The 13415-nt window shown below is 37.4% G+C and overlaps 1 protein-coding gene across 25 annotated transcripts in view; it reads right to left on the reverse strand.

The window, feature by feature from the left end:
- EIF4G3 (eukaryotic translation initiation factor 4 gamma 3) overlaps window positions 1-13415 on the reverse strand; it is a 283104-nt gene that overhangs the window by 121247 nt on the left and 148442 nt on the right. For 16 of the 25 annotated variants that reach the window (XM_033113790.1, XM_033113786.1, XM_033113782.1 and 13 more), the window contains 3 exons: window positions 8076-8096; window positions 7006-7185; window positions 6315-6429 (listed from right to left, as the gene is read on the reverse strand). In XM_033113790.1, the coding sequence (XP_032969681.1) occupies window positions 6315-6429; window positions 7006-7185; window positions 8076-8096 (316 nt within the window). The remainder of the gene's footprint in view (window positions 1-6314; window positions 6430-7005; window positions 7186-8075; window positions 8097-13415) is intronic. The other 9 variants (XM_033113798.1, XM_033113794.1, XM_033113792.1 and 6 more) reach the window with 1 other exon arrangement.

Genomic DNA, 13415 nt, shown 5'->3' on the forward strand with positions numbered 1-13415 from the left:
AGAAAAGAAGCCCCAGGACTCAATTTTGGGCACTCTATGTTTGATTATAGAGGTCACAGATATGAAGAAAACCCAGCAAAGAAGATGAAAAAGACGTGGGGAGTGGCTGAAATGAAGAAAGTTGCTCAAGAATGGGAAGAGTGCTTCACTATGTAAATGGTGCTCTATGTCAACTACAATTTAGCAACACAGAATTCACTGGTGACCTTGACAAGAGCTGTTTGGGTACTGCTGGGGGCATGCACCCTGACTAGGGTGCATTCAAAGTGAATGCGATAAAACAAAATGAAGGCAGTGGGTATACCTATAGATAATTCTTTATCTTAAAAAGTTTTGCAAGACAGCCAGCTCGCTCAGTGGTCAGAGCACAAGCTCTGAATAACACAGGGTTGCCGGTTCGATTCCCACATGAGCCAGTGAGCTACACCCTCCACAACTATAATGAAGACAATGAGCTGCCACTGAGCTTCCAGAGGGGCGGCCAAATGGCTCAGTTGGTTAGAGCGCGAGCTCTCAACAACAAGGTCGCCGGTTCAATTCCCGCATGGGATGGTGGGCTGTGCCCCCTGTAACTAAAGATTGAAAACGGCGACTGGACTTGGAGCTGAGCTGTGCCCTCCACAACTAGACTGAAGGACAATGACTTGGAGCTGATGGGCCCTGGAGAAAACACACTGTCCTCCAATATTCGCCAATAAAATTAAAAAAAAAAAAAAGTTTTGCTATGATGGGAAGCAGAAAACAGGCTGAACAAGAATAAGGAGCCAAAAAAACTTTTGTTTAAAAGATGGGAATTAAAGAGTATACCTGTATGCTAATCCAGCAGAGAGAGAAAAAGGATGATAATGTAGCAAAGAGAAGAGAACTGCTAGAGTAATAGCCTTAAATGGGTATATAATGGGCTCTAGTGCACGGTAAGACATTGGCCTTTGCTGGGAGCACGGATAGTTGAGTCACGGTAATAAAAATGAAAGAAATACGTATGATGGCAGTTAATACAGGTATAATCCTTGGTAGTTTAGTGAACAGTCAAATGATGTTAGCGCCATTATATTATCACTGTCATCACCAACAAAATCCCCACCACCATCAAAATAATCTTCAACTGGAAATTTCTTGGAAATAGTACGATTTTCAGTACCAGAACTGCAGACAGCAATCAGACATGGACAATCAGATTTGGAAAAGATCTAAACAAAGGGCATGATTAGGATTTCAGTAAATTCACCGTAAAAAGACAAAAAACAAAAACAAAAACACCTATTCATCCTCTAGTGGTGAGTAAACTATTCTCAAGGAAAGGCTCAAATAAGCGCTTTATGCTACCCTATTATGTCACCAGCTCCAAAACTCAGAAAACAAACCCCTAAAATTGGTTTCAAATGCTGCTAGAGAAGCAATACAATCTGTTCACCTTGTCATATTTTTTAAGCTAAGTGAAATAAGATCCAAAAGGTGAACCATCCCTAAAAAAAAAAAAAAAAAACAGAAAAACCAACCCAGATTCTTCTAATAAAACATTTTTGAATCAACATCACTGAGACAAAGCCTGACACATAATACACATGAAATAAACACCAAATGAACAAACCTACTGTGTTTCCCCGAAAATAAGACCAGGTCCTATATTAAGGTTTGCTTCAAAAGACGCATTAGGGCTTATGTTCAGGGGACATAAAAATTATGCTAGATCTGAAAAATTATGCTAGATCTTATTTTCCGGTTAGGTCTTATTTTCAGGGAAACACGGTAGCAGAATAGGATATAATCTCAATACAGTGGACTTAAACACAATTAGTAAAACATTCAGTAATCTGTGAAACCCAGCAGAGAAAGCACTCTGCTCTACCAAACAATTTTCTTTTTTAAACTACCCCAACTTCTCGTTTAGTTAGGTATATATAAAAAACACTTATTTGATTCTATTAAAAATGTGAATAACTTTTGCATACCATTTATCAATTAGGCAAGTTATTTACTGTCTCTAGACCGCTTATGCATGAAATGAAGTAAGTTTGTCCAGATCAAGGGTCTGTCAGCTAAAGCCCATGGGCCAAATGTAGCCCAATGCCATTTATTTTGTAAATAAAGTCCTATTGGAAGATTTGGAAGACATCCACATATAATAGTTACCTATTTCTATGGCTGCTTTCCCACTACAATGGTAGAGTTGAATAGTTGCAACACTAACCATATGGCTTACAAAGCCTGACATACTTACTATCTGGCCCATTATAGAAAAAGTCTGCTGACCCCTATTCTAGATCAGTCGTTGCCCAAGCCCCGGTCTATGCAAAAGGTATTGGTGATATATGGCAAGATTTATACAATAACCATGAAACACACACACATAAACACACACACACACTTGCAGTTTTGGAAAGGATTGTTTCTATTTTGAAATTATTTCAGTCCTATTCCTTTGTTGTTAAAATAGCTTTCCTATATGAAATAATACTTAGGTAAACAGAAGTTTACCTAACAGAAGTTTTCTTTAAAAGTCTTATTGGTAAAATTAAAAATGTGACAGTCCTGTATGTTTCTTCCTTTATTTTACTTTATATTTACTTTACTCCCCAGGGTATTGAAAGATCTGGGAACTATTGATCTAGTCAATATTTAGATTTCTTCTCATTGGTTAAACCCCAATCATAAACATCAACCAAATGTACTATAAGATCCTGAAAGGCAAGGAGACTAGACTATCTCAACACCTACATTCCACAAAATACTAAGCACAAGTCTTAAACACTGCAGGTCTTCCAAAATCCTTGAAATTTCCACAGGAACAAAGATAAACATAGTGGTTAAATATGCAGGTTGGCACATAAAAATCAAATTATCCCATAGTGTACCCAGAACAATAATTTTGGTATACAACCACATCACCAAATACCGTATACCTCACCACAAAAACTCAATCAGTTTTGTGCGCCAAGTTTCCCACCTCCACACACCATGGGGAACAATGACTCTCCGATCATATGAGCTGAATGAGGTGCCCAAGTCACATACACTCGGAAAGACGGGAAAGATGATGAGGGCGGGGGAAATGACATGGGAGAGTGAGAAAAAAGGAGAATACACTAGTGTAAAGCGAGGGAGAATGAGACCTTCTAATACTGTAAATTCTCAATTTTTTTTCTTTCTCAACATCGTTGCCACCACTAACCACACTAATAACACCCCTTTGCCCCCAAACCTAAGTTTTTCATCTTTTGCCATCACGGCCTAAGGTTGGCCCGGAAATAATTTCAGTCTCCATAAGGTATTTTTCTGATATAACAGGCATCAAAATATTTATGAAACACTGATGAGAGAAAAACTGAAAAGTCACACTGAGCAAATACTATTCATTAGTTATTTCTCCTCAACACTGCAGAAACACTGCGAGAATTGTACTTTATAAACAGAATGCTACGGTCTTGGTTACTGAGCTTCAGTGTAGGTAATAATGTTCTTTGAGAATCACTGTTCAAGTTTTAAATCAAACAGAGGAGTAAACTATTAGTATGCCGAGTAAAGCGTAAAGCTAAGGATGAAGAACTTAGAAATCTGGGGGGAAAAACCATCCAACTCACAAACCCCAGAAGCAGGACAAGAAGGAACAATTCTCGGATTTGTTCCTGGCCAGTTCAGCCACAGGAAGGTCCTCTGCCCGAGACAAGAGGACTTCTCTTCCAGAACACAGACCTAGGATCCCATTCTCACAACCGCTGTTAACCTGAACCCAAGATTAGGACAGGAGAGGTGGTAGAGGAAAGGGGAGGCGTCAGGATCAGAGGGAAATGAAGAACTGGGTGTGGAAAGAAGAGAAAGAGAGATTCCAAGAAGAGGGAATACGAAGAGGAATGTTTATGGTTTCCAGACCATAATACCCGGATGGCGGCCCTAGCTGAAGGACCTATCATTGATGAGAATTACTGGATCAGAACTTTCAATTTGGATAAAAGCATATTAACTAGTCACAAGCTTTAAAATTATAATGTCTGCCCATATAATGAAAATAATCTAAACTTTCATCAGTAGAGGACTGAATTAACAAATTATGATTCACTCCTAAAATATAATAAAATACTACGTATCTTGAAATTCTATAGGTAGTGAACTGGAAAGATGTCCATGAATATATTGTGAGATGGAAAAAAACCCAGGAAGTTCTAGAACATTATCAACAGTATGTGTGTATTTGTGTTAAAAATTGTTTAAATATAAATGGAAAAATATGTATCAATCTGTTAAATATTATTTCTTTAGGGAGTGAGGAGGGAGAAAAATTGGCTGTTTCAACTCTATATTATTTGTATTTTTCATCATTAACTTGATTACTTTCATAATGAAAAATTATTTTAAAATCTTTTTCCAATCTTAATGAAGCTAAGGAAATAGTGTTTTAATCTAGGTGATAAACTATCTATTTGATGGCTATTGGATCTGTGTAAGAATGTCCTGAGGAAGAAAGAATATCTATCAAAGGGAACAGAAATCAATAATATCTGAGATACAATTGCATCTCAATATACTGTTTTGTAAAAATGAACAAATATAGTCGACATAATAGAAATAAAGCCAAAATATGTTATCATATTGTATACGCAAATCAGCAAAATATTTCCCTACTAGTAAACTCATCTATATTGTTTCTATATATACTGCAATAGTAGTATTAAGAGTGATAGAGAGGGCTGGCATAGACTTAGAATTTTAATGAAGACAACTTCTGAGTCAAAAAGTCATTTATATAATCTGTAAATAAACAATGGACTAGAATTCAGTGAGATACATTTCAAAATGATTTTGTAAATTAGAAGTTACAATTGCGGTCACTTTGCAAAACGAGTTTAAAAGAGAAATACTATTAGTTTTAGCATGTTTAGTGTGATAATCTCATCTTATATTTTTCTTTTCAATAAATTCTAGGTAACACCAACAGCCAACCTTACACTTAAAAAAGGATTTAAGTTTTCAGAGTAAGTACCAATACAAAGGCACTAGAATTGTGTGAAAACTGCAACTTAAAAGCTAAATTCAAGGAGTACACAAGGAAGGGACAGTTCAAATGTACTGGAAATGTCTGAGCTGAGTAATGCATACGTATTCTTTTATTTTAAAACTCACATATATGTAACATACATTATTCTAAAACTATCAAATATTTCTTAGTAAAACTATAACTTAATAAAACCATAGTAAATAAACATATATATGAGATAATTTAATGAACTTATAAAGTCTATCATTTTGAAACAGCAGTTTCACAAGCAACACTGACCAAGGTAATAGATAAGTTGTCCATTTTCTAAAAGAAGTAAAGCCAGGTAACACTAGATTAACTTTGCCTGTTTCACCTGAAAATGTAAGGGAAACTTTCTTGGGCTATTATAATATTAATCAATTCTGTTGTAAAAATTCTTAATTAAGCCACTAAATATCTATGTCAAAAAACTGGTTAGTGGATATATGTTTATAATAGATTACCATCTTAAAAAAACAAGTTAAAAATTTAACATGTCCTTGCTGGTAATGGAAGATCAATGCTTACTGAATCTTAAAGCTTAACTTTTCTAGTATTTGCCGATTTTATCCCTTATAATTCACTTTCTATGGAGTAAAACAAGTGTAATTAGTATGTGGCAGAAATTTGCTGAACAAAGTAATTTTTATTATTCCTTAGTATTGGTTCATGCACCAAGTACAAGCATGGCATTTATTTCTCTACATTAAAAGACTTGTAATTTTTCAAGGCATTTTCATTTTACTAGTCCTCAAAACCTTCCCATGACACAGATCTTATCACAATAAGTGCAGAAAGAGAATCACAGGTATACTGAGTTTTCTTCAGTCATCCCATCCCAACAGCCTACCCAGTTCACTGTTTTAGTTGCGAGGGATATAGCAGTGAACAAAACAAAATTCCCTACCTTTGTGGATATTATATTCTAAGTAGGAAAACATTAACAAGTCGTTTGGTAAATGGTGGTAAATGCTTAGAGAAAAAGAAATCATGGAAGGGAGATAAGGTATATTTCTAGCATCAGCAAAAATCAAGTCTAGGTAATGATGAGTTGGTAGCAGATACCAGAACCTTAACATGTGGGCTCTTTGCAACAGAATTACCAGCTCTTCAGAAGGTGTCCTTAACTAAACTGATTTCTGTAATATTCTTTCCTTGTAAGATCAGAACTATATGCCACATTTTATCTATAAATCCTTCAGACCACTAAATCTCATTGCCTAACAACAATGATCTCCCAAACAACAAAATAGAATACACACAACAAGCGAGCAGAAACTGCTCCATTTTCCACGCTTACCGTAAGCATTGGGGAAGTCCCCAGGTCCTGGTCCGGGATAAAAAGGACCTGGTCCCGGCGGCTGAACTGGATACTGTTGTGGGGGCCCAACATAAGGGGGGCCGCTGTGACGGTACTGGAAGAGAGATTACAGACTACATTTTACATTTATACATACATTACATTTATACATAATATGAAGGTAATTTACTACAGAAAAAGGGGTGTGTTTGTGTGTGTGTGTGTGTGTGTGTGTGTGTGTGTCATTTCAAAGAGGTGAAGCCTCAAAATGCTTGCTTGCCAACAAGATGCAGCGAGGATGAAGAGAAAGGTGGGCCTTAGGTAGAGCCACACAGCAAACCAGTGCATAGGCAGACATTAGCTCGTTATAAAACTACTTCAGGTTGGTAGCTTTCAACGACATTGAATGATATCACAGGAACAGCTTAATTACTGAGTCTATTTTAGAGAAGTTGGTTGTCGGCAAGGGATGGGTAGAAAGCAAGGACCTAAAAACAATTTCTGTATCATCTCAGAAAGTTTTAAGTAGAGAGATGTAAAAATCTCTTTACAGTATTACGGAAAATGACAAAATGGATAGACTTACAACCAACCAAAAAGTTCACACATCACAAAAAACCAATGCCATCATGCACCCTCCCTCCCCTCCGATGAAAATCGGGGTTCGTCCCCACAGCCCTGAGATCCTTACCTGTGGGATACAGTACTGAGGCCCCTGGGGCACTGGGTACGGCATGGGCAGATGGTTAACCATCATGATGTGCTGATTGGCCTGGTACACTGCCGTGGGTGTCTGCGCACCAGGACGGATAGAAGGACTGCTATTCGGGATGGTAGCTCGAGGAGGCTGTATTTGAGGCCTCTGAAAAAACTGGGGAAGGCAGAAGAAGATTTATTTATTTTTTTTCACAAAGGGGAATAAGTTAATTTGACTGTCTTGAACTTTCTCCTTTTTTCCACTAATAAAGATTTTTATCAACTTGAATTAGAAATACAACATACATGAGAAGAGACTAAATTGCCTATGGCTGGGTTCACAAAAAATATTCCATGCTAGTCACACTAGGTTAAGTTTTGATCAATGTTGACAGACATTTGAAAACAGGAAGGCAGTCTCATTTTAAACTGAATTCTCAGCTAATTTAAACTAAAAATTCCATACCGTAATTATTAATTTTAAAATGTGTGATAAGATATAACAAAAGGGGTTGCTGGTGTCTCTCTCAAAGTTATTCTGTTATATAAAAGCATAGATTCTTTCATATAAAGTAGGTGGTTCATTATTAACTTATTAAAAATTCCAAGGAGTTCCCTAAAAAACTACCATTTAAGTCACTTACAGAATATTTAGAAAAACAAGAAATCTCTCTAGACATAAAAATTTTCATCTCAGTCTACCAGGGTCAAGTTAAATTAAAAGTATCTGTAGGGTTGTCACATGCTAATTGTCTCATGACGGGAAATGCCTTCCTTTTTAAAAAAGTGGCAACCCCAGACTAAAATGAACCCAATTTTGCTTTCTCAAATAGTTTGCACTAAAAATGTAGGATCTAGGCAGGCTTAAGGATGGTCTAGAGGAGCAGAGTTCAAATCTTTCAAATGGCAATCTGTGGTTCTCACTGCAGGCTTAACGGCCTTGAAACAATATACCAAAGTTAAATTCCCACCATGAATTCAGCAGCAAACAATTGATCTCACTGTAATAATAATAATAAGAGGATAGAGAAATAAAGAGGCCATGCAGAACCAGTAGTTTGTTACCTGAATGGGTCTGAATCCTCCCTTCAATTATGAAGCAAGAAAGCAGCAGGAAACAGAAAGAAAGCCAATGGAAAAGCTTATAGATCAGTAGGAAGGGGTAGGACGCAGCATGCAGCTCAACAGAAATATCTTTCCATTTAGTAATAATAGGAAAAGGAAGATTAGAAAATCAGAATGACCATTCTCCACTTGAGAATTCAAGAACACATGGAATTGAAGAAACAAATCACATTTAATTGAAAATAAATTTAAGTCCAGTGGCAAAATAGTCTAACAGTAGCCACAGTTAGAACAGCTTGGAAGGAAATGTCTGCTTACTAGACAGGGAATACGATTCCTACTCTCCGCTCTCACGGATGGCCATTAAGTGATCAGTTATTTAACTTCTCTATGATCCACTCACTCTCCATCTTTAATGGAGATAAGAATTAATAATGAAAGTGCCATTTATCATTTTAAAGTTTGCAACACACATATCAAACTCTTCATGACAGAAACTTGTTCTTTTCTAAGGCATTTAAAAGGCCGCTTACAGTTTTAAAATAGGGAAACGTAATAATAGTCTAAATATGTGCTCTAGCTCCCAAATCTCCTGAGCCTCAGAATTTCAGACGTAAGTGTTGCTATTGCTCCAAACAAAGGCAGGGTGGAACTCTGACCTCTGGGTCTGCTCAGGTCTTATCCTGTCCTACTCCAGCATGGAGCTACCTACCCACAGGTGGTAGAAGTAACTTTGCATCTTGTACGGAATGGGCAGAATTGGCATCCAGTGCCCCAGACTCATCCCCATTCAGCCTTCATACACCCAGGGCAAAAAAAGATAAGAAAAGAAGCCCTAAAGAGGTTAAGTCACAGAAAAGCAACAGACAGTAAGGTACAGCTGGAGAATGGAGTGAATGGGGAAACCAGATGGGGAAGGCACAGAGAATAGTTGATGGACATGAAAAGAAAGTACAAGAGGCAAAGTTGATAACACAGAAACGTGGGCTGGGCCACATGACAGCAGTGGTCTTCTAGTTCTCTCCACTGACACCAGTTTTGGTAACAGACACAAGAATTTCTGTCCGCTGCAACCAGGAACACAGAACTAGTCAACTCTTTACACTAAACTTCACTTCTATGAATTACACAGCAGATCAAATCTATTATTCATCGATGTATGTGAGCTGCAAACACATTTCAGGAATGAACTTAAAACATTTTTACAATGTAATATATCAGGGGCCACAAAAGTGTTAAGGCCTCAAGGAGAGGAGAGTCATTCATCTGCCCAAATTATTGAGCGTTAATTACTAGATGTTAATAATTACAGTAGATAACAAGATTAATCCTTTATGATCCTTTTCATCAGTTCTAGAGGGCAGCCAAGACAAGGAGAGAATCAAATGGATACAGAGGATGATCCACTGTGGTTATATTGTCATCGAATGTTTTCAAAGTACTTACTGCCTGAAAAAAACATGGGCTTGACAGTGAGAGAGAGCGGGGGGAAGCTAACCCATTAACTTAGGCAGAGCAAGAAAAACAGACATGGGCAAAGTTTTCCCACAATTTTAATAGTTTACATATGAGTACTTATCTTACCACTGTTTTCCAATGCTCTGCTGGGATTTTTAACCAGCCTGTCTAAAATAACCCTGGTTACATCTTGTTCAAGGAGGTTTCTGCATAGTATAAGACTGTTTTCTTCAGGGGTTTTTAAAGAGAAACAAACAGGTGTTTCAGTGATACTCCTAACACTAACATATGGCTGACCAAGTTAAACACAGTATTTGTGGTTATGTGGACATACAATAATTTTCTATAAACTAAGATTTCAGCTTTGAAGCTAAACCGTTGAAATGTATTCATACAGGCACATTAAATAACAGTGAAGGTTTGTATAGCACTTACTAGCTCCCAGGTATCACTCTAAACACTTTACATATATATTGACTTAGCCTCACAACAAGCCTCTAAAGGAGGTACTATGAACACTCCCGTTAAATAGATGGGGAAAATTGGGGGACAGGGAGATTAAGTAATTTGTTGAAGACCTCCTATCTGTAATTTAAACACAGTCAGGCTCTCTAAGTCTGTACTTTTAATTGTTACACATTCTACTTCTCATGAAATGGAACACTCCTTGTATTTTCAAACAAATACAGTCAATCAGAAGGAATCTTTTCATAGGCTGAAGGAATGTGACAAGACCTCTATTCAGCTACTTTATGGCTGAGGGTGGCACATCCCTCAACCATAACTGATTCCTGGTAAAAAAAAAAAGTTACACCAGTTACTTCACAAAATTTGTTTATCATTCAGGAAAACAAATTTCTTCTACCTACAAGACTCCAATTCTCTATCTCCCTTAAAGTAATTGAAACTTGTTCATATGCTTTTATATCCCTGGTACAACATTTAACAGAAGATTCTTACACGGACAGGCTATTTGGAGCTTGCCACCCCCCGCCCCAACTCTCTCTCTCTCTCTCTCTCTCTCTCTCTCTCTCTCTCTCACACACACACACACACACACACGAGATTCTAATAACTACAGGATTAGAGAAGGTGTAACGGCTGGAAATGCAAAGAAATAAAAACAGATGGATTCTCTTTATTCCACTCCCTAACCATTCAATTGTAAACACAGAATTAGATTTAATAGCAGTACAGGAAATTAAGAGTCCACGGGTGAGCACTGCAGCAAATCATAGGTTATTGAAAAATGTGTGGACGTGAATGGGCCTTCCCAAAAATGCTTGCAATGCTTCTGAATCCCTTTTCCTTTCCTCTGAGGGATGAAGAATCAAACTCTTCTGCTGGAAGGACAGTACAGGCCATTTAGTCTAACCATACACCTAAAGTTTTAATCTCTTATATGACATGCCCTTGGGGTTATAAAATTTTAGCAACTCAAAACATAGTTTCATTTCATTGTTAAATGGAGTTCTGACAGTGCAAAAGTGTTTCCTTCTATACTGGCTCCAAATTTCTCTCTGCGTCATCTACTCTCTGGTCCAATATCTATACCTAAAATCACATCAGAGTCAAATCCTTCTCTGTAAGTGACAAACCTCTAAGTGACCTGAAGACTGACATCACTGCCAATTTGCACACCACTGTCTATTTTTTGTTCCAAGACAATCGACACCCTCCATCCCTTGTCCTTTCAACCAAGAGGTTGAATTCCTTGTCAAGCCGACTCATTTCTCTCAATCTGCTCTCACTGCTCAGTCTCACTACATAGAGAACCAACCACAAATATCCAGGGGGGTCTGCCCAGAATGTACTTGCCCTCCATTCAATAAATATCTGTTGCTGAATGAAAGAGCAATATGTCTTATTCTGGTCAACTATGTTACCATTAATGAAACTAAGAATCACAGGAGCACTTTTGTCAACCACATTTTACTACTTATTGGTACTGAATTGTAATCATTAAAAACCCATAAATCTTCTTCATACATAACCTGGCAGTTGAATCATGCTCTTCACTTCTGTGTGGACTTTTATAGCTGTATTTTGAAGCTCAGATAAAGAATCTTGTAAATTTTGTTCCTTTGAAAATTTAACTGATTAGAGGTTGCTGTGAGGCAAAGTTAAGATATATACATAAAGTGTTCAGAGTGGTACCTGGTAGCTAGTAAGTGCTATAAAATTTGTCATTTCAACCCATCATTTCAGATTGTACAGATTTTTTTTGGATGCTGAATAAATCGTGCAATGTCAAAATTCCATGACTGTCAGCAAATGTAACAGGCGTGTCACTGATAAAAACTCTAACAATGGCTAGGTAGAGAAGAACCACGTATAGCAGCCGTAGCATCTCCAAATTGGATTTCAATCTGTTTTAAATCTTTTATCTTTCAATAGTCCACTCGTACGCCAGGAGAATGGCAGAAGAAGGTGACAGCCCCCATTTGAAATGGTACTTTGGGCAGCTCCAAAACAGGGTGAACTTAGGGTACTCATAATTGCTGACTTGAATAGAAACACTCTAAAACCAGAAGGCAAACATTACTCTTGGAAAATTATTCTAAAGATGTAGTAATTATACCATTACCCAAAGTTTTCTGGCCAATAACACCAGTAATAAATGCTCTTTGCAGATGCTGGTACTTATAATACAGTATTTCTCATGACTTTGGTCTCTAAAATCATCAAAAGACAAAGATCTCTAAAAACCTACATAATCATCATGAATTCTTTGAAAACCACCTATTCATTTTCAGTAACTAGAAAAATCCTATTCAATCACATTAGTTCTTCCCCTGTGGGAAGAAACTACTGAGTACTTATTAATTTGCAAAGCAATAAAAACCTTATCTAAAACACACTTCTGAAATCCCTAGATTTTTGCAATATATAGTTCAGTCTCCTAGAGGGATAAACAGTAAGATCTGCAATTAAGAATATTTTAGGTTAGTATCTTTAAAAATTCTAAAGTACTCTTGAGAAAAATAATAGTGGTATGAGTTTTTGACAAGTTACAAGGGGACACACAGTAAAGCATCCACGTAATGGGATATTACTGAAGGATCAATCACATATTCTGCTGACTTACAATTTATAATGAACATTATTACATTCTAAATTCTTTCTATATTTTCCTGCACGTGGTCAATATCACAGAATTTAGGTTTCACTAAGAATTAGGAGATATAAGCCCTAGAGCTAGCATGTCCAATATGGTAGCCACTGGCCCTATTTGGTTACTTAAATTAAAATTAGTATTTAATTTAAAAATCAGTTCTTCAGCTGCATTGCACATTTCAAGTGCTCAATAGCCACACGTGCCAGTAGCTACTGTTGTGAATCGCACAAACACAGAACATTTTCATCATCACAGAAAGTTCTATTAGACAGCACTGCCCTAGAAGATTATGCCAAACGGAGGAAAGAACCCCCTAAGGATTCTGTCAGGAACAAGAAGGTGTTCTGTCAAATCATAACGTAGGGTCTGGGAAATGAGCATCCTCGCAGAACACTTCATTCATGGGTAAAAATAGCTTGGGAAGGGGGGAAAAGCCGGCTGTCTCACAGCTTAAAGGAAACTGACACTTACCAAGGACTTATTATGTGCCAGGCACTGTGGGGGGCAGGTACTTCAGTACTCAACACTCGCAGGAAAGAGGTGCGACCATTAGAACACCTCAACATTACGTTATTTATGAGCATATTGCACCCATTCTACAGATAACAGAGCTCAGGTCCAAGGTTAGTTTGCAGTAAAACTGAGACTGAATCCCAGTTATGTCAACTCCCACTCTGCATTTTCTTCACTGTCGCTGCTGCAACCCTACAACTCCTCGTGACTAAGACACCGGATAAACCTGTCCGTCACTGATTTATATCAAG

The sequence above is a fragment of the Rhinolophus ferrumequinum genome, chromosome 9, assembly GCF_004115265.2.
Source record: "Rhinolophus ferrumequinum isolate MPI-CBG mRhiFer1 chromosome 9, mRhiFer1_v1.p, whole genome shotgun sequence".
Classification (NCBI taxonomy): Eukaryota; Metazoa; Chordata; class Mammalia; order Chiroptera; family Rhinolophidae; genus Rhinolophus; species Rhinolophus ferrumequinum.